The sequence below is a fragment of the Leptosomus discolor genome, chromosome 10, assembly GCF_034619465.1.
Source record: "Leptosomus discolor isolate bLepDis1 chromosome 10, bLepDis1.hap2, whole genome shotgun sequence".
Lineage (NCBI taxonomy): Eukaryota > Metazoa > Chordata > Aves > Leptosomiformes > Leptosomidae > Leptosomus > Leptosomus discolor.
In genome coordinates, this window is record NC_141400.1 from 15,261,003 (window position 1) to 15,282,799 (window position 21,797).

The window sequence follows — 21,797 nt, forward strand, 5'->3', positions numbered from 1 at the left end:
GCCCTGTGAGCCTCCGGGGATGGGGCACGGGGGGCCAGGGAGGGCACAGGGCGGGCTCCTTGCAGCGTTGAGGCCGCGAAGCGGGCGGGATCCTGCCCCAAGGATCCACAGTGGGGAGGAGACGACTGATGGCTATGAGATGGGGATGGGGAGAGGGATGCTCTACCAAAGGGGTGGTCAGAGCAAACTCCTTCTCTTCCCGGTTTGTGTGTTGCAGCTGAAGCGCAGTCTTGCCCGTGTTGGGTTTGTCACTGACTGACTACCAAGGGGAGACCCCCCTCCGACATCTTCACCTACGGGACTTTGGCTGTTGGCTCTGCTGCTTGGTTCCCGCTGGAATAACCCCTCGCTTCTCACCGCACACATGCAACAGCCCCGCTGGCGCCCCGCAAGCATCCCATCAACCCCCACCCCCACCGTGCCAGGGCCGTGGCACTGGGCCCCCTTCCTCTGCATGAACCAAGAAAAGAGAAACCATGAACCTAAACCCGAGCATCTGGACGGTGAGATAATACGTGCCAGGGCAAAGGCCTCCCTCCTCAGCTGCATGGCATTGGTAGGACCCCCCCACTACCTGGCACGTCTCCTGAATCGGGCTCGGACTCGTCATCTGCCTCCATCCCCACCTCTGCTGGGAGCCCCCCCGAGGAAGAGGAGGGCAGGGGGGCAGTTTTGAGCCACTCTGTGCTGCACCCTCTCTGCGTGCCAGTGGATTTTGCTTTGCTGCTATCGAGGTCCCCATCTGCCACCGTGGCTCCCGCCTGCTCCCGACCTGAGCTCCCGCTTCCTGGCAGCCTCAACCAGGGAACTGTGATTTAAACCGTTTGCAAAGTCCGTATTCCACACACCCCTGGGTGAGGATGGCAGTGTTCGGATGGGTGAGTAAAGGCTATCTATTTTCCCTTCCCAGGAGCATAGGTTGGCTCCTACCCAGGAGAGACAGTAGGTTTGTGCCCTGGCTCGGGGCAGCTGCCGTGCCGAGAGGGATGCTCTCCCTCCTTTCTCCCATCAGAGCAGGGACCAGCAAAGCTGGGAGAAGAGAGGAAGAGAGAGGCGACTGCTTCCCGGCACTGCGTCGGCACAGCCGGGAGCCAGCGTTCTCCCAGTTGTGCCACGGCGGTAGCATCGGTCCCGTGCCCTCCTCCCCACCCACCACCACCCAGCCTGGATCCTTCACCCCAGCACCCACCCCTGCTGCTCGCCTGCAGCACCTGTGCCCAGCTCCCAGGCTGGGACGGGGGCAGCCATGCTGGTCACCGATTTGGGGTGCAAACCTCCATCACCCACACGACTCCTTCCAGCGATGACGAGGAATGCAAGCTTTAGTAACCAAACTCTGCAGAATCTGATCGTGCTTCGAAGAAAACAAACAAGCCTTTAGCTGTCTTCTACTTTGAGCGCATGCCTTTTTATAGGGACAAGAAAACAACCTACCGTGTATTTCGTAACTTGATTTTGAGTATTTGCTGAAATGGATCTTTATGTAATAACTAGAAACATTCAACTGTTTAGGGCGGGGAGGGTTGGGGGGATTTTCAGGGGTTGCTGTTTTTCGTCGCGTTTACATTTGGAGAGGGGTTTGCACCGCCACGATGCTCCTACCAGGGGTCCTGCGGCTGCCAGCCCCCACCCCACGCCATGGCGGCTTGTCCCATCCCATCCCACAGCACTGGGTGGGCGAAGGCACCCGCGTCCCCGGGGCACCCACCTCCAGGGGCACCCACCTCCCCGGGGCGCCTTCCCGCACCCCACGGGTCTTCCTGCAGGACAATCCCAGGTGGTGGCTCTTGGGGAGCCACCGGGTTGTGGTATTCAGGACAGAAGACAGGGCCGGGAAGGTGAATTTTGGTCTCACCTCTTTGCCGTCAGGTAGAGGTCTGAGGGTGGGTACTTCTCCGGCAATTCTTCCATTTCTTGTTCTCTTTTTTCTGGCTGGAACCTCTTTGCTCGTTGACGTGAGACTCCTGCAGCGCTGCTGCCCTGGGGGACTTTCTAGCTGCACTCTCTTCATCTGCATGGCGTTTAACTTTCTAGACGGTGCGTGTGTTGAAAAACAAAGAAACGAACAAAAAACTGCTTGTTTTGGACATTAAAAAAAAAAAGGGAAAAAAGAAAAAAAAAAGGAAATGTTTTCTCCATGTAAATTCTGAGTGTGTATTTTGCCTTTTCTGTAGTTTTGAACGCTTTGCTCTCTGTTGAGGCAGGGACGGCTGCCAGCGAAACACAGCCACATCCTTGCAGACTGCAAAAATATTTTCCCACTGGATGGAGGGGAAGAAATCCAAACTGCTGGGGCATGAACAGGCCCTGAGAGGTGTTTTGGTGTGTCCCGCTGTGCCAGCGGCGCGATGGTTGTTGACGATGTGTGTCGGAGATGCCGTTTTGGGGGCAAATCACACAGGTGCTCCACGGGTGCAAATGTGCATCCCCATGCCCTCGGTGGACCTGTGCTCTTTGACCGTGGAGCTGTGTTGGCTTGCAAGAGATGGTCCCAAAGAAGGGAAATCCATGCAGGGAGAGGATTAGCTTTTATGGTAGAGTTTGGGTGTTTTTACAGATCTGTTTTTCTTCCTGTAGTCACGTAGTGCTGAAGTTTTTTTTTTTCATTTTTAAAGGAAGGATTCAGCTCTTTCACAGCTCTCTCTCTCCCTCTCCAGAGCTGGCTGTGAAGCCAGCCATGGTGAGTGTCTCATCCACCTCCTGATGTCCAGGCTCTTTGGGTGTCAGGAGTATTTTTGGGGATTGGTATGTGATGAATGAGGAAGGAGGAGGTCACGGCAGGGCTCTGCATGAGGGCTGTAGGGCAGACACCATTTCAGCCTGGTTTTGGAGCTGGTGACAGCTGTGGACCTCAGGTGGCTGTGAGGGTGAAGCTGCTCCAGCAGCTGCTACTGCAGAAAGGACTGGGACAGGGGGTGCAGTGGGGTTTACTGAGGATGACAGATGAGATGCTGGGGTAGATACAATCTCCTTTCACTGAGAGCCCACTTTGGGCAGTCTCTGCTAGGGAGGAACATCTTGGTTTCCAGGAAGGCTTTGAGGTGTTGTCTTGGAGGTTCTTTCCCCTCCTCGAGGTTTCTCTGTGGTCATTTCTCCAGGGACAGGTTCCTCTGGAGGCAGATGGATATCCTTGCAACACCTAAGATGCTCCTGATCCTTTCCAAGGGAAGCAGAGACTGGGGTTTCAACTCCTTCTAGTCTTCCAGTCAAGCTGAAGCCTGACCAAGGAAGACCGAACTTCCCAACCTGCCCACGATGGCAGCATTAAGCACCTGCACTTTAGGGATCTGTTCTGCCTGGTCTCTCTTCCCCACCTCACCCTGTTTCTCCAGAGTAGGTTCCCATACCCCCAGAGCATCTCTGAGCAAGCACTGATATACCACCACCCACAACAGCTTCTGTCTCTGTCTTCCTTCACATTTCCTGATTTCTCCTAAACTTGCAGGAAAACTAACAAATTAATCATCAACTGTCACCATCCTTCTTTGGCTTGCAGAGCCAGGGATGCTGCCGTTACATCTGTACTTTTAAGCTGTTGTCACCGTCCCTGGCACATGCTAACTGGTATCGTGCCCACAATCTCACCATGGTTTTGGGGATGACAAGGTCCAGGGTATGTTCCCAACAAGCAGTATGGACAAGGCCACCTTGTTGGGATGAGGTTTACCACTACGGACCTCCTGTTCCCATTAACCTCAATGATGGAGATCAGGCTGCAGCACATTTCCTTTCCTAGTACAGACAGAGGCCGACTCAGCTGCTCGCCTGGTCATCTGAGTCAAACCAAACTCAGAAGTCCTCCAAACTGATCATCTCTTCCACCTCTCACAGACCACGGGATATTTGAGTGGGAGCAGTTGCTGTGGTGGTCTCAGGCTCCCAGCTCCACAGGTGGGCTTGAGAGTCTCCTGTTTTCCCTTCCTGCCTGCCAAATCGTCATTTCTCAGGTCTTGCTGGTGCATCTACTCTGGAAGAAGACGAGGCCACTCCTGGGCCTCTGCTCTTTGCTGGAGGAGCAGGCGCTCTGCTTCTTACCCCAGCCAAGCATAGCCAGGAGAGCCATCTTCCCCCCTTACCCCAAGTAAACTCCCCCACTGCCAGGCTCCCCTCCCTTTGCCCTCCACGAATTGATGCCCCCGTGGAGCCCCAGAGGTTGGAGCAGGCAGCAGCAGCCATCTGCTCCCGCTTTGAGCTTGTGATCTTCTCTGCAGCCCATGGCAGGATCTCTGGGGAGGACCAGCAAACAGGAGTGCCATGTTTGAGAGGGCAGCCACATAGCCCCATGGACCAAGAGGTGTCTGTCAGCAGAAGATCCCATAACCACCTCCTCTGATCATCCCAGGAGCCAGGCTAACCTTTCTTCCCCGCCACAGGACACATCTCATGGTGTACACCGCTCGATGCAACAACCATCCTCCTGCTAGCAGGGTAAAGACCTCGCCATTACCCATTTCCAAAGGTGCAGGTCCCAGCCCATCTGTACCAGGGAGGGAAACCCAGATGTGAAGAGGCTATGGGAACATCAGAGGAAGGGCTGGTGGCCCCTCTGCCATCTGTCCCCCAAAGGCCACCCACCAGCTCCCTGCCCCTCGGCTGAATGTCCTTCCCACCTGCAGGTTGACAGGGAGTGGGAGAGGGGGCTGTATTGAGCAGCTCCTTCCTTCTTTGGGTTGTTGTCTCTTTTTTCTAACTGTTGCACAATTTTAGGGCTTTTGTAACATTTTTTGGACAAGCAGGGAAAATATGTTAACAGTGGTTTAAGAAAAAAATGAGATCTCTCTCTCTTATATATTATATATATATATCAAAATATATATATACTTACAGGAAATCTCTATGGAAATATTTATTTAAGATGATTGCAAAAAATATATTATAATTAAGAGTATACAAAGCTTTGTCACGTAACAAAAATCAGGCCCCGGGGAGGGGTAGCTGCCTGTCCCCTCGTGTCTGTCAGTCCGTACGGTTGCAGCTGAAGCCTTTCTCTTATCTTTTTTGTAAGTGCACTCAAATTGTTGAGCAGTGTGACCGTGTTGGATTCAGCGGGAGCTTGATGCGGGGAGGGGGGAGGGATTGATTTTGTTTCCTTTTCCTTTGTTTTTTTTTTGAACCTGTGGCTGTGAACAGAATGATCACTGCTCAAATCGGATGCTCTATTTGGGGAGGGTGGCGGGGGGACCGGGCGCGGGGTGGGTGCGGGAGGGAGGGCGAGTGTCAGTTTTATTCTTGGTGTTCAAGTGCAATAAATAGCTACCAACTTCTGAGCATGGAAAAGGATGATTCTCCGTCACTGCAGTGACTCAGACCGTCTGCCACCGCCTTGTCCCTCCCTCACCGCCCTCCTGTCCTCGAAAGCATCAAGGCTGGGATCAAGCTGCGGGCAGCGGGCGCTTTCCTCCTGCCTGCAGGATGCTGGTACCCTGGGCGCTGCCTGCCCCTGCCCACCAGCATCCCTGGGGCTTGATGTCGCCCCCAGACGCAGCTCACCCCAACCAGGCCCTTTCCCCAGGGAGTGGGATCTGGGTGCTGCAGGTGTCTGGGAGACCCCATGAGCTGCCCGGGGCTGGCTGGGGGGGTGGGGGCCAAGCCCACTGGGCAGCCAGAAGAGTTTTGTGGGAGATGGTGCAGCAGAGTGTGGGGTACGGAAACCCCCCAGCCGAGCCCAGGATGGGTTTGAGGGCTCTCCCCCGGGGGCAGCTGCCGGGCTTTGCCCATGCAGGCAGGCTGGACCCCTGTCGGGGGGGTGGCTGGGGACGGGCTGCGACAGTCCCTGTCCCTGCTCCTCACACCCCGGTCCCAGCCATGTGCCGCGGCCCCGGCAGGTGTCAGCACCGGACCGCTCCTGCCACCGCTGTCACCCGGCCCGGGGACAAGCAAGGCGAGGGGCAGAGAGCCAGGCACCCCCAGGACTGTCCCCCGGCCACCCCTACCTGGGTGCCGAAGGGTCTTGCGAAAAACCTGGGAGAAAGCCCTGGGCTCTCCGGGAGAGCAGAGGGACACGCCAGGAGGCCAAAGTGGCAGGAGGGGAGGGGGTGCCCATCTGTGGGGACGTGGGGAGGATGGCATCAGACTGCATCGGGCTGTATCAGGTGGTATCGGACCCCAGACCACCTTGCAATGCAGGGTACGGAGGCACCGCTGGACCCAGGAGCAGGGTTTGTGGCCACCGATGAGTCCCATGCCCCCCCGAGCGCAGCCACACACGGCCCAGGGAACATGTCCTCTGGCTGTGACACTGCCCCGGCAACTTCTGCCCTTGGTTTCCCCTTGCCACTGTCAGCTTTATTCCCCACCACATCCCCGCTGTAGTCTCTGCTCTGTCCTTCCCATCGCTCTGCAACGCAACACTGATTGACAAGATCCCGGGATTATAGGGGGGATTTGGGGAATGTGGCAGGACCCCATGCAGGTAGGAAAAGGTCAGAGACATGCAGAGACCAGACCGGCTCGACCAGCCCAAGGCACCTCCATCTCCATGCTGTGGGAAGGCGTCAGGGTCTCCTGGTTGCTCTGGCAATTGTGGCTCGCAGCGACATGGGGATACACCAGAGTCCATCACCCACTCTGTCACACCATGCACCCCATGGTGTGTGCCCCTCCCGGAGCCAGCGCAGCCTGGGCTCCCCAGCCAGCACCCACAGCAATGGCTGGGCAACACCATGACCCGCCGAGGCCTCCTGCTCAGTAAATAGTGTCAAGGTTAGAGCGAGGGATTCATTGGGGCCATAAATGTTTATGGCAGGCCCTCCCCGCTCTCCAGCCGCCACGGCCTGAACTTTCCATCAGCGACACTTTTATGGCCAACCTCTAATGATTAACCCGGCGGCTAGTGGCTGAAGTTGCTTTGCAGCGCAGTCGTGCTGCCAGAGACCCATGTGCCCAGAGAAGATGGAGCTGGAGGACCCCCATCATCCCTGGGGGCTGCAGACACAGTGGGGTATGGTGAGGAGGACGTGGAAAGTCATCGGTGGTCCTGTAGGGAAGAGGAAGGGCAGAGCAGGCTGGGGAGGGAGCTCAGCATCCCTGGCCGTGTGGAGGCAGGCAGGCAGGCAGGAGGAGAAGGTGTTGGAGCTGGCCCTACGTTCTCGGAGAGGCGAAGGCAATAATTAAATCTCCACCATAGGGAAGGGTCGTTAAGGAAAACCGCAGACTCATGCCAGGATTCACCCTGGAGGCTCAGCTCGTCGTGCTGGACCCAGGGCTGCGTGGCCATGGGGTTAACAGCCCAGTGCACTGGGGCCACATGCATAAACCAGGCAGAAACCCTGATTTTTCTGTTTATCCTGGGGTTTTTGGCTTTTACCTGACTAGGACAGAGATTTGCAGGACAAAACCCAGCGAGGCTATGCCCCCCATCCCTGGAAGCCCCCCTAGAAGTGACCTTCTTGCATGCTGAGGACCTCCAAAATAACCCACGCAGAGGCTGGGTCACACACCGCTTTTTAATGGTGAGCCAAGGGTACACGGGAAAAGGCACACATGACACCGGGGTGATGGAGACAGGCAGTGTTGGGTCCAAGCAGCCCTGTCCAGTAGCTCACTGGCACCCCCCCAGGCCAGCAGCTCTGTCAGGAGATGAGGTCTCTGGGACATGGGCTGAGCTACCCCAAAGTCATATGCAGGTACTGAAACCCAGCCCTTTGCCTTTCCCTGGGAAAAGCAGCACCCAGGGCTAGGGACAGCCCTTGAATCCCCCCTGGGGATGGACACGGGTCTTCCTTTGGCACTGGGTCTAGCTGAGACCTGTCCCTGACCTCCTGCACACATGGAGAATGGGCCACGCATCCTCTTCGCTTCCTTCAGCTCACACCAGCCCTGCCAGGCATCACAGGGAAGAGCTGCTCTGACCCACCAAGTCCTTGGAGGATCTACAAGCTTGGACAGGCCCAGGCTGGTTTGTTTATAAAGCTTTCTTTTATATTCCTTCTAATTGTTTTTAACTGATCATTTATTAGGTCAGATTTCTTTAGCAGGACACTGATTAGTGCTGGTTTTGCTGGAGTATGTCTGTGTGAGCGGAACACACCAGCACACACTGTCCTCAGGGCATGGAGGATATTACAGTCCTTTCTCACACGTGTTTGTGGGTTATTTGAGTTAAATACACACAAGCAGAGAACAGACCAATACAGAGGACCTCCTCCTCCTGCCCACCTCCTGTAGCCTGAAAATCCCTGCCACCTGAGCATCCCTGTGCAAGGAAGGCAGGGCTGGGGCCGAGGGTGGGAGCTGGGCAGCCCAGACACTTGCACCAGACACTGTCACACGAACGCATGGACTCGTCACACAACTTGCCACACTGAACAGAAACACATCAGGGGCACTGGGACAGGCAGCAGCTCCATCCTGGTGGGGCCAGGGCGGTGGTAAGGAGGCCGGCAGGGTTGGCAGCTCCCGACTGGTCCCCCCTGAGCCGTCCTGAAGTGCCACAGTGCAACCTGTGCAAATTGCGGGGGTGAGCCCACCCCCCAGCGCATGGGGCGGTGGGTCCCCTCACATCATGGACTCCTCCTCCTCCTCCTCCATCTCCCGGTCTACCTCGATGGCCGTGTTCTCATAGCTGGTGATGCCCCCATATTTCCGCATGTGGACCATCAGTGGTTTGGGGGACTGGCTGCCGGCCAGGCTCGCCACGTACATGCCGGTCCGGTTCTCCTCCAGCGACGGGCCCCAGTCCATGGCGGGCCGGCTGGCTTGCTGGAGTCGCTGTGAGGAGACAGGCGGAGGAAGCACAGGCACCCTGCATCGGCACCCCCTCTGCTCTCCGGCTGGCGCCCCCCACCCAGCAGCTCACCCACCCCTCCCGGGGGACAGTGTGCTTTGCCAGCTCCGAGGGACTGGTAGTGCCCCCAGTGAAGATGGGCTGAGGCCAAAAGCTTGTCCTGAAGCTTTTTAGGAAGGAAGCTCTGTATAAGTGCCCTGCTGTGGGCTGTGGAGGTGTTACGGTCTGTGGGTGACGGTGGCGAGGGCTTGCAGGAGCTAGGGGCTATTGTAGGGCCATGGCCCTGTGGTGTGGGGTTAGAGTCACCCAGGCAAGGGGTTAGCCTCAGCCAAGGTGGTTCCTGGCCATGCCACTGTGCCCACGGCTGTGCCAAGCCAGGTTGCAGCCAGTAAGTGCTCCAGTTGGTGAGTTGCTGCCTGGGGAGGGCAGCAGCGCTGCTGCCTCTGCTTTTAACAGCCTGGGGAAAGCAGCAAAGCCCAGCCAGGGCTGGAAAAGGCTGTGAGCAGCCAGCAGCTCCATAACCTGCTCCTAGGATAAACCTTTCAGCGGAGGGATCCCACCTGTGCTGCCTGTGGCTGCCTGTGCAGCCCAGCAGCTGCCTTCCTTGCTCTGTCGCCTGCAAAATGGGTGCAAAGTCCCATGTGCCCGTGCCCGCCCCACGCTAGGGACAACATACTTCCCCACAGGGCAAGCTGTAGCAGGCTTGTTTTGGAGGGGGGACGGGCACAGGGCTGCCCCTTGGGAAGCAGCATGACTCAGTGCCTGCCTGGCATCACAGGAAGGGGCACTGCTGGAAATGCGCTGGGACACACCATCTCTCACACCTCCTGGGCAGCAAGGAGAGATGGGGACACACACCTCCAGGAGAGAGGATGCAGGTATTTCCAGAGGATACAGATATGGCAGGGGCTCGTGGCCACCCCTGCACATTTCTGGGTGTTCTGCAGTAATGCCGGGCCCCAGCACCTCCTACCTCCCACAGTGTCCCTTCTTCTTGGAGCACAGCCACCACCATGCCCACAGGAATCATCAGGCAGGAAAGAACTCCCATGAGGATGCCCAAGACCTCAGCCCAGGTGGGGAAGCGGTAGTTGCCATACTCAGAGGGCTGGTATTTGATGATGTTGTACACCAGCAAAGCCTGCGGGATGGGAAGAAAGTGCAGTCAGCCCTCTGAAGGTCTCATGCTTAAAAAAGGCCTGGAAATGATGGAGACCTCCCATCAGAACCAGAATGGTCCCTGGGGCAGGAGATGCCAGCAAAGCGACTTGTCACAATGGGAGGTCACCCAGCGATGCTGGCACCACTGCAGCTCTCCAGCACCATCCAGCATCTCAAGCTGAGCGGTTACCAGCATTGTTGCCGGGGACAGGACCATCCAGCAGGCTCTGAAGTAGGGTCCTGGTTTGAAGCCCAGCATCATGTGGATGTCTCGGCAGAACCTCTCCATGCCTGGAGGAGGGAGAGGAAGAGGGACTCAGAAGCCGTGATCCCTCCCCCAGAGCCAGATGCCTGTACCAGGCTGCCCTGCACTGACCAAAAGCGGTGGTTTGCATTCTCTACAGCAAAGAAGTGTCTCCCCTTGCAGTTGGGAGATGCAGGAAGGGGGGGGGGGTCAACTGGTGCTGTCTGAAGGACCAGGCTCAGCACCCCAAGTATTTCTGGAGAGGTGAATCCAGTGATGGCCAACAAGAAACAAGAGGTTGGAGCAGAGGTATTTCATGCTCCATTGCAAGGCTTCTGGCTCCCCTACCACTCTCTCTATATCCCTCTCTTCATACAGACAGCCCACTCCTCCCTGTGCCCCTGTGGGGACAGACCCCCTTACCATAGACACGTGTCACCACGAGGCAGGTAGTGATCACCACCACCATGAGACCAAAGCCAGCACTGTAGTCATCCAGTAGGACCAGCCAGTACATCCCACCCTGTGGAGGCAAAGTGCAGCGGCCAGCATCCCCAGGACCAGCACCCCAATAAACCCCCACACATGTCCTCCCACTTTTGGAGACACGTCCTTTTATCCCCTTTGGGGGCGCTGGGGAAGATAGCAGTCAGGCACCCTCAAGAGACATCACTCTCCTTCTGGAGACGGTGCAGGGACAGGAGCAATGCTGTGTCACTCCCCTTGAACCTCACATCCTCAAGAAGCCAAGGCTCATCGATCATCTCTCTTCCAACCTGTTAGCTGATGTGAATACACGAGTCTCTCCAAACTTGGCTCCTGCCCTAAGCACCCCCTAGAGTGAGGCCCTAGTCAGCCCCCATGACACATCCAGCCCCACATCCTTACCTCTGTGGTGAGGATGAGCCCCATCAGAAAGAGAGCGATGCAGATGACAGCCGAGAAAGAAGCTTTCTTTGGCCGCAGGTAGTAGGGAAATTCGTCTGTCACTGCTGTAACGATGGTCTCCATAAAGGCAAACTGCAGGCAAAGGAGATGAGGGTTCCCTGAGCCCCTGGGGTGCCTGGGCACCGCGGCTGGCTAGGTGGGCTCTGTCCTTACCTGGCTGTCCAGGCCCAAGGTTAACAGCATGAAGAAGAACAGGAAAGACCAGAATGGAGAAAGGGGGAGCATTGTCATGGCCTGGGGGTACACCACAAAAGCCAGGCCAGGACCTAGGGGAGGCAAAGAACAGCAGGGTGAAAAGGGGGTGACAATGCTGGGCATGGGGGATGGAGGAGAGGAGAGGAGAGGAGAGGAGAGGAGAGGAGAGGAGAGGAGAGGAGAGGAGAGGAGAGGAGAGGAGAGGAGAGGAGAGGAGAGGAGAGGAGAGGAGAGGAGAGGAGAGGAGAGGAGAGGAGAGGAGAGGAGAGGAGAGGAGAGGAGAGGAGAGGAGAGGAGAGGAGAGGAGAGGAGAGGAGAGGAGAGGAGAGGAGAGGAGAGGAGAGGAGAGGCACCATGGCAGGGACCTGCTGTGGCCCTTGCAAGATGGGCAGGAGTGGTCCTGCAACAGAGGGTAGAGGGGTGCAGGAAAACCAGCCCTCCTTGCTCAGGCCTTTAGTAGACATTGCTTGGTGTTGCTCAATGTTTGCATGGCAGGAACTAGTCTCCTCCCTTCCCTCCCCCTGGCCAGCTGAGCATACACCTTCATGCCTCATGCTAACACCCCCAGATGCCTTCCATCTGGAAGGGATGCTACTCAGTGCACACAGCCAGAGGGTGAAGGAGAAAGGGTCTTCATTTGGCCTCACCTGCTTTTGCCACCTGGTTAACAGGGACCCCAAGCTCCTGGGACATGTATCCCAAAACGGAGAAGATGGCAAACCCTGCCAGGATGCTGGTGATGGCATTGCCCAGGGTCACTATGAAGGTGTCCCTATAGAGGAGAAAGAAGATGCTCTGAACACTCCCACTCCTTAGCATCCACAGCAGTGCGTGGTGGCTTTGCCAGCCCTGGGTGACATGTTAGGTGACCCAGTGCAATTCTCCTCCAGCGCCTCTCTTGGTAAGTATTTTCCAGGTGCAAAAGGACCATATACCTAGTGACATGGGTTATTTTGGGGTTCCTCCCAAGCTTGCTTTCACCTGTGGAGGAGATCAACCCAAATGTCCAACACCCAGACTCCCCTTTCTGCTGGTGACCTGCAACGGATGCTGGGGACAGGACAAATGTGCATAACCAGCCTCAAATATCCTCAGCCTTCAGCATCTACATCCCAAAACTTCTGAGTCAGTTGCTGTGCCTTGATGTTTAGGAGAATCTTCTTCCATACATCCCTCTGTCCCTCTCCAGCCTGTGCAAGCTGCTAGGTATCTGTAAGATGCTTGGGCAAGGAGCAGTGCTGGGTGACCCTGTGCTGCACTGTGTGCTTCTGCTGGCTTTGAACCCACCAACTGAGGTTTTCACAGCTCCCCTCAACATATGCTTTTTACAAGACAGCAATTGGCTCCCACCTGTAGATATTCTGATGGAAGGTGTTGTACGAGGCAAAGGTGAGGAGGCCCCCAAAGCCTACTCCAAGGGAGTAGAAAATCTGCAAGGCTGCCTCAATCCACACCTGAGGAAAAAAACCAAGACTGAGGAGAGCAGGGGCTTGGAAACCTCCTCCCAAGGAAAAGGGAGTTAAAAATGTGCTTCCCCAGAGCCCCCAGCACATCCTCCCTAGCCGTCCAGTCATGCAAAGCCCGTAGGGTGTTTGTCTTTCCTTGTTAACATGCTCACCACTTGTAGTGGGTCAGCTGGATAGTGGAAGGGCTAATGAGAGTGTTTTAGAGCCATCCCAGCATGGCATTAAATGCCCTTGTAAAACTGGGTGGTCTCTGCTACCAACACTGCTGACCCAAGGAAACTCCCTGCCCTGCATGCTGAGATTGCTTGAGAAAAACAGAACAGCCAAATCCACCATGAGCACCCATCACCGTCCCCCATCCCATCACAGGGGCTGGACTAATCCTGCTCACAGTCCTGGTACCCAGGGTAGGTGGTGAGCACACCATCCCCTGCATGGAGAGCCAGAAATGCAGGCACAGGGCTGGGCCAGGTGGGAAGAGGCAGCATAGACAATGTGTGGAGCAAAGTCAGATTGCTGACAGGCAAATACTTTTGATCTGGGAGCAACCAAGAGAGAGGACTTTGGCTCAGGCAGTGGCCAGAAAAGGCACTCGAGTACTGGAACCACCTCTGTTGCATGCTGGAGGTGGCAGGAGAAGGTTTATTTTTCTGTCTTGAACAAATTGCACAAGATCCTGCTCACCTTGGAAGACAGCAAGTGATCAAACTGGGGTGTAAGGTAAAACTGGATTCCCTTCCAGGCCCCCTCCAGGGTCACACCACGAATAAGCAACATCACCAGGATGAGGTACGGGAAGGTGGCGGTGAAGTACACGACCTGTGGGATTGCAGAGCCATCTGGGAGAGCCCTGAGCGAGAGCACACACACTTGCTCCTCCCCAGCTCTGTCCCTGGGCTGGGACACCTCATCACCTTGCATCACCCTGCGGGGCTGGGGGTCCTTGGGATGCAGCAGGGCCAGCGATGTCGACCCTGCCAGTGTCTGGGTGTGCAAGCCATCCCCGAAGTGGCCTGTGTTCAGCTGATGTTTATGGTCTCACTTTCCCAGATGTGTACAGGTGCTGGTGAGCATCGCTGTAGGTCCCCCCAAAAGAGACTGTCCAGCCCTTACCTTGCCAGAAGATTTGACTCCCTTTAGGATGCACAGATAGACGATAGTCCAAGAAAGGAGCAGGCACAGACACAGGTTCCAGCGAATCCTCCCAGGATCCCTGATCCCAGAGCTCCCTTGGATGTGCAGGACGTACCGGCTAGGCAGAAGGGAGAACCACTAGTGAGCAGCCACAGGCACCCCCTGCCTTTTTCCAGAGACCCTCTTTGAACATAGCAGCGCCTCTGCTGCAAAAAATAACCTTGCCAAATATCCCAGCAATGAGAGAGGAACAAGGCACTGGCAGGTATTTGCCAGGGAAAGGGGAGCAGTTGATGTGATTTCTCTGGCCTGCATTAAAGAGCCCAGAGGGGATGCCTGGTGGCTTGAGAGCAAATTCCCAGCTGGTCCAGGCATGGGATGCATTTCAGTGTAACCTATCCCCAGGTCAGCAAAGCAGCACTAGATCATGGATACTTCCCACATCCCAGGGACATGATCCCATCAGCTAAACTGAGATACAGCCCATAGCTGAGCACAAGAGCCCATTACTGCACCCACAACGCCAACTATGAGTGCCCATCAAGCCCTGAGACATGCAACACAGACCCTTCACCCCTCATCCCATCCCCATGCTCTCCCTGGTTGGATGCCAACCATGTTCCCGTGGCCAGGTCAGGCTGACCTCTTTACCTCCAGTACTCCTCGCTGGGGCTAACGGTGTTGGTGATGTTGACGGGGAAGGTGGTGTTCCCCGCCTTGATGACATGGTGGTCCAGGCACAGGTCGGTGTTCCACCAGTTGCCGCAGTGCTGCCAGGGCAAGTCGCTTGTGAGGGATGCAAAGAGGTAGAAGAGAACGTAAGCAATGATCATATTGTAGTAAATGGCCACCAGGGAGACGATGAGGATTGTGCCCATGCCAACGCCTGGAGGAAGGAGAGGGTAAAGAAGGAGTGAGCCATGTCCCTGGAGCAGAGCATATCCAAACCCAGGGTCAGACACTGGATCTCAGCAGCCAAATGTTTAACCAGTCAGAGGTTCACCTGGTGGGGGAAGCCTCTTATTGCTATTATACCCTCCACATATGCCTTCTCTGAATTGATGATCTATTGCATTGTACAGATGATTTTACTCCAACTTAATGTTAAGAGCAAAATTATTTCATTTGACCTTTCTTTTTCGTAATGCTTTATTCTTACCTTTCTCTTTAACAGTCATTGCTTAGCTTTGGTGCTGTATTTTGTACACTAGCTGGCTTAATAAATTTAATACAATTTCTAGAGCTAGTCATGACATCCAGAGCCTCCAAAACCTGATAGATTGCATACATAGCTTGCAGCTACTAAACCAGCTAACCCAGAAGTCCAGACTGCTCTACATACCCCCAGAATTTAACCTTTAATTCTAACAAGAATTAAGGATCATGTGATGCTGCTGCTGGTCCATATCCTCATCAAGCAGCTGTTCCAGAGGCCCCGCAGAGGCTCTGGACTTCACTCACGCACCTTTAAAGAGAGGGCTTATCTTCCAGACGGCGAGTGGCCCCAGGCTGGAGAACTGGCCAAGTGACAGCTCCATGAAGAAGATGGGGATCCCACAGATGGCCAGCATGATGAAGTAAGGAACCAAGAAAGCTCCTGCAAGAAGCAAGGAAAAAACCCTGAAAGTAACACAGAACAGAGACCTAAAGCCCATCTATGATAGGGAATAAAGTTTATTCAACATCTGTGGCCCTGAGGGTTCTACACCAAAATCTGGAAGACAGCAAGGGGCAGCAGCTCACTGTTAGTGCAGGAGGAAGGGGCTGTGATTCAACCAGTGCCATGCTTCCCCCTTGCCCCCAACTCTCCTTTCGTCTTGAATCTTTCACAAACACTGTGAAATGCTGCAGTTGTTATTGCATGTGACAAGCAATTACTCTGGGAGCAGTTGAGCAAGCTGGGCACTTTGCACCATCACACCGGGCTCTTGCATTGCAAAAGGCTAGCTCCCCTCCTTCGATACCTGGGAAGCACTTGCTGACCCCTCTAAGTCCTGGAGGACACCAAGCCAAGAAGCTATTGGAAACCAAGAGGGATGCTTAGGTGGTATTCAGTCCAGCATGGAGCTGGAGATATCTCCAAGGCCATGAGTACAGAGATGGGCTGATGAGTCCCTTCCACATGTGGGTACAGGTGGTTAATGCTCTACAGCAAGCATGGGGGGCAGGAGGAGGTTTCACCCCACAACAATGAACTCTACTTCCCACCCCCGAGAAGGGGAAGGGGCATCTCTTCAGAGACACTTCCCACCAGCCCAGCTCAGTGAGGGGGAGACGTGGCTGCTCCAAAGGATACCCAAGTACCTCCTCCATTGGTGTAAGCCCTGTAGGGGAACCTCCAGACGTTTCCAAGGCCCACACAATATCCAATGCAGGAGAGAAGGAAATCCAGCCGTCCCGTCCAGTTCCCTCTGTCTTCCGGGCACTCGGAGCCCAGGTCCCCGTCCTGGCTGCTGGGGCTCACCAGAAGCTCTGGCGTCACCGGCTGAGTGAGAGAGCAGGGGATAGGAGAGGGCAACCAGGGGTCGAGGAAGGAATAAAGACAGGGGATGAAGAGTGGGAGAGAGGGAAGGAGCACTGAGAGCTCAGGTGTGAATTTGTGACCCCCAAGACATTTGTCCCTTGGGGATATCTTGTCCCAGCAGCAATCTGTGCACCATCCCAGCCGACGTCCTGCTTTGCTGCTGAACAAGAAAGGGAATAAATGCAATCCCGCATGGCCAGAGCTCCCCTGGGGAAGGCAGGATGGCCCCAGTTCACCCTGGGAGGACAGGACCCATCTTGCAACCTCACCTTCCCAATAAATCCTTTCAAGGGGTCATGATAAACTTCCCTGATCTCCTGCAGAGCATGGGCATGAGGACAGCAGGGGAAGAATCACCGCTGGACTGCCAGGGAGCACAACACCCCGGTCCCACATGCCCCTACCATGCCAGGTGCTCAGCTGCCATTAAATAAATGGGGAGTTTTTTGTGCTTTTCCAACTGCCAAAAGCCTACACTGTGGGGATTTAGTGACGTGCTCCCAATTGGCCCTGCTGAGAGAGAGCTCCTTCCAGCTTTCCTAATCTGCCCTGGATCAGTGAGGCAAGGCAGCTCTTCAGCACAAAGTGAATTAACCCATTCCCTTCCTCCCTGGCTGTGCCTGGTCTGCAAGAGGGGGGTGTGATCCCTGTGATACATTTAGGTTGGGTGATACACCAAGAGGGCTTCTTGGTGTGTGTGTTTACATCAGGTCTGCAGTGAGATGTTTGGTCTATCTGAACTTCCCCAGCCTCCTGACCCTGGGAGTGCAGGGAAGGATCCTGCCCTTGTGCCACGGCGTGTTGCTGTGCCCCTGACTGGGAGTGTATCAGTTTGGGCTGGTATTGAGGCATGGAGACAGAAGGATGCTGGTGTCCCTGCTGACAAGGCACCAGGACCAGAGCAGGAGGAGCTCACTTGGGAACCTTTCCTTCTTCTTGGGCTCTGAAAAGAAAAAAAGCAGCTATCTCTGTCTCTCTGAGTTCAGGGATCATAGGGAACAAGCCCATGGGATTGATTGAGGGAAAGGGGCCTGGATTTGGAGGGATCAGCCAGAAGGAGTTGTGGGTCACCAGTGTGCACATATGCTCAGAGCCCGCAGCAGACTTCCAGCCCTCGGGAGATCAGACTTGGCTAGTGAGCAGAGCCCAACCACTGCTCTGCCACAGCCCCCAGGGAAGGTGGCAGCCATCTCCTCTCCTCCTCCTCTTCCTCTCCAGCTGGACCACAGGATGCTCTTGCTGCCGGTTCCCATGGAGACCAGGAGCCTGTTGCTGATGGCTGCAGGCTCCCACCCTTCACAGGGTGCACCCCACTCCTCCAGCCGCCGGCACCGCACACATGCTGCTCACAGCCCGAAGGCACCGAACACCGAGGCGAGCCTGTCCCCAGCCGGCGTGCAAACCCCTCGAGGGACGGGACGAACCAGGGCAAACTCTTCCCAAAGCCAACCTGAAATGCACAGCTCGAGCAAAGGCATTACACTAAAACCCACCGTTAAAAGCCCGTCCCTGTTGGATGCCACTGTCACAAGGCAAAGGCCAGAAGAAAATGCTTCAGAAACACAGGCTAAGTCAAAACGTGACCCAGATATAACACTGTTGCTATAAAACCGTTGCTACCTGGCAGCCCTCCTGTAGCTGTTTAACACAGCTCTCCAGCTTAGCAACTACTCCAAACCATGGCCATGCCTGCTAATCAACCCAGCGCACACAGCGGGCATGACCCACAGCAACCTGTGTTTGCAGGTGACAGACAGACTGCTCTGCCATATCCCTCGTGAAAACCTCAGGGGCTAAAACCTGTACTCACAAAGGTTCCTGCCAGGCAGGGACAGGAGCTATAGGGCCATCACTGTTTGGTCTTCCACAAAAAAATACTTCACAGTCCCTCACACTGCCCAGGGAGCTCTCGCTTTCCAGGTTTAAATAACACAAAAATAGTGAGCAGGGATGCTGGGAGATCATTAAATTCTCTCACCTAATTCCTGCACCTCTGCCTGAATCCTAAACAGCTGCAAGGGGGTACTGGTGGAGCTGCATGACCTGACTGAATGCAGTGCCCATCCATCAGATTTAGCATGGAAATCACACAGAAACAACAAAACCAAAGGAACCGACAGGACCTTTTCCAAACTGTCCACAGCCTGGTCCCCCATCTCAGTCACGCTTTTCAGAGGCCATGGGATGTAGTTTGTCACCCGTGTCTCAGTGATGGCTGCCCCTCTTTTTAATATTTTCAGCTGGAGATCTGCAGTTTAAATTTGGGTCCCCAGAGCAGAAAACAGAGAGTGCTCAGGAGTCAGATAGACCCCAAGGACAGCGACATCACAGTCCCCACCAGGCAGGTTGGGGAGGCACAGGCCAGCGATGCTGCTGGAAAACACACATGGAGGCTGCTCCATGACTGTGAAGCCCAAAAATGCGCCAAATCGTAGTCTTTCCATAGAAATCACAGAAAACCTGGCCTATTTGCCTGACCTAAACTATTTAAGGATTCCAGCCCATCTTTGCCAGAGAGATGCACACCTCTCTGCTTCAGGCTGCTGGAAATCTCCCACACCAGCTCAATTCCAGCCCTTTATTTTAGGATTAATGCTCCCTTTCAGCCTTTGTCATAACAGGAATTTTCTTTTTCAGCAGCAGCTGAAGTGCTCTAGTGCTACGATATTGCTCTAGTACTTTCCATCATCAACTGCCATCTTTCAAACCAGGCTCCCGTCTTGTGGTTGTACACAGACAGGGACTAACAGCTCCCTTGGCAACAACGTCCTCTTTGAACACGGCATCACTTGCCATTATTCACCAGAAGATGCTCCCAAAGAAGTCAGCAAAGCAAAGGTCACCGAGAAGAAAAAGCTCTTTAGTCTCTGCCGAGATAAGAGCTGGCTTCCATAAGGAAATTGCCCTATGCTAATTATTTTCTGTAAACCAATTTATTTAAACCAGTGCAGAACTCAGCTGTATCCATGAAAAGCCAGCAAGATTAAAGCTACTTTTTCATCATATTTTGTCTCCATTCAAGCTGGCATTGTGGGGTTATTTTGTCAGTGTTTTGGGTGTGGAACACAGCCTTTGACTGGGAGAAATGCCACCCAACACCAGATTTCTCCCCTGTGGATCTGAGCTGTGTGCGAGCACAGTGTGTCTGTAAAGTGTGAGTCACTTCAGATTAGTTTGAATTGCTTGTTAATCTCTTCGAGAAAAAAAACAGCATAAAAAATTAATTCAAATGTAATATGCCTTAGAAGGGGAAGTAAATACAGCATCTCTGTGGTGTGGAAGAGCCTCTTGAAGGGCTGGGCTAACCCCGGGTTCCCCCAGCACATGCCAGGAGAGGGAGCAAGCGATGCCGGAGCCAGCACAAGGGGTTTGGGGGCTGGAGGTTGCTGAGGCTGAAGCAAACTCATTACAGTGATGTCCAGAGCACAGGGAATATGCACAGCTGCAAATGCTTATGGTCTTTCATCCAAAAGCCCTGGGGGAGGAGAGGGGAAGGTTTGAGGCAGTTTGTAGAGGAGGGCAGTGGCTTAGGAAGGAGGATGCTGCTTTGCAGCCTGGCCAGGTACGAGGAGGGCCAGCCAAAATCCTGGCTCCCACCACTGGCCTCTGTGGGCTTTAGTCCATTTCTACCAAATAACCTCCCAAAGCAAATAAGTAAACAAATAAAACCCATACGCTCAACTCTTCTCGAAATACTCTAATGCAAAAGGCAACCTGAAATCTTCAGAGCCTCAGAAAGATCTTCTCTATTAAAGAGGAATTTCCATATGTCTAAAACATGTCTGGTGAGAAGGCTTGAAACTCCTGGCTCACCGATGGGAAGCGGATCATAATGAGAGGGAGAGGAGGCTGTCGAGATCCCGGGAGGGTGCTGCAGCCGGGGCTGTGCAAACTCCTCCATTGGCTGCAGCCGGCTCCAGGCAAGCCCGACGCCCATGTTGGACACGGTGGTCCCAAGGTGCTGGGTGGCTGCAAGCACCAAGTTCTCCATCTGGAGCTCAACAAGAGTATTTTTGGTTAATGAAGGATAGCAGGGCCCTGAGCAGCACTAGGAATTGGGAAAATAACTACAGAGACATCTGCTTTCCATTCCAGTTGATCGCTGTGGGAATAAATGAATTCCTGAATAAATGTTAAACAGGATCACCAGCAGCAGAGACATTCAAGTATGTCAGAAAGCCTTTGCAAGGGACTAAGACAACTTTTAATGGGTCTTGCAGTTACAAAGTCATCTGAAAAAGCAATTTATAAGAAAGAGGAGAGGGAAGAGCCAGACTATGCCTCCAAACAACAGTGGAGAAAGGCTGCCAGGGCCATCAGAGAGCTGCTGCTTTCCACCAGGCCACTGCTGGCTTTTTTACGTCATACCCAATATCCTAGGAATTTCCTGGCAGGATGAAACTCTCCTGTGTTTTCATTCATCTGAAGGCTGGCACAGGTTGGAGTTGCCTTGCCCTGTGTGTAGTGGACATGGTTTGGCGAAGGACAGAGCTGAAGGAGCTCACTGCCCTGGGTCGCTGCCCGGATGCTCTGTGAAGGGGTGACCCACCGGCAGCAGCAGCAGCGTGTCCCCGCGAGGGAGCTGTGGCTGCCAGCCTCTGCCACCGTGTCCCCATGCGGGGTGGGCACGAGAAGGGGCTCGCTCCCCGGCGTGTGGGGGAGATGGGGACTCAGAGAGCCTGTGGTAAGAGCAAAGCGCAGACCAAAGAGGGGAGCCTAGGATAGGAAAGCCTGAAAGCTGGGATTAAAAAGGGTTTCCAGCAGGATATAAAAAGGGTTTCTAGCTCTGCCAGCTGCCAAATGGCACCAGGGGAGTTCAGGGTCCAGCACCACCCAGACACCTATGGAGGAGGAGGCAATCCCAGCTGCAGGTGGGAAAGCCACTGCCCAGCTCCCTCTGGTCACCCCAGCACCGGGGGGAATCCCTCACCACCCCCCAAGACCAGGCAGTCCCTGGGGCTTGTGGGAACAGCATGCCATGCCATGCCCACCCACAGCCCCCTGGCCAGACACAACATGAATCATCACTGGCAGCACCTGCTCGCAGGGGAGGGTTGGGAGGGAGCATCCAGCCAGGAGCGGGCACCAGGCAGCTCTGCCCTCAGCTCGGGGCCTCTCGGGTCCGCTAATCGCAGCCTGGCAGGAGTGGTGGTTACAAAACGCCCCCCGTCACTCTCTCCATAATCCTGCTTTGGCCCCACGCACATACACTATCCCCATTTGCAATCCCTGCCAGGGAAAAGTCTGTCGGCTGCAGACGGAGGCTCCCTGGGCAGGGGATGGTGGGGTGATGGGCATGCCTTGCCCCCTGCTCCCCTGCTCCCCAGCTCCCAGCCCTGGGGGACATCCCCGCTTCCCGGCTCTCACCTCCTGGAGATGCTGCTGCCGAATCTTCTTCAT

The 21,797-nt window shown here is 54.9% G+C and overlaps 1 protein-coding gene across 1 annotated transcript; it reads right to left on the reverse strand.

Annotated features, from left to right (window-relative positions):
- Positions 1 to 8,496: 8,496 nt before the first annotated feature.
- On the reverse strand, positions 8,497 to 21,797 carry SLC6A7 (solute carrier family 6 member 7). The gene is made up of 14 exons (XM_009960041.2): positions 21,765 to 21,797; positions 16,178 to 16,358; positions 15,339 to 15,470; positions 14,525 to 14,759; positions 13,853 to 13,991; positions 13,424 to 13,558; positions 12,624 to 12,727; positions 11,921 to 12,045; positions 11,232 to 11,344; positions 11,019 to 11,150; positions 10,554 to 10,653; positions 10,077 to 10,177; positions 9,699 to 9,866; positions 8,497 to 8,709 (listed from the first exon to the last, which is right to left on the reverse strand). The coding sequence occupies exons 1-14, from the start codon at positions 21,795 to 21,797 to the stop codon at positions 8,497 to 8,499; spliced, it is 1,911 nt and encodes a 636-aa protein (XP_009958343.2).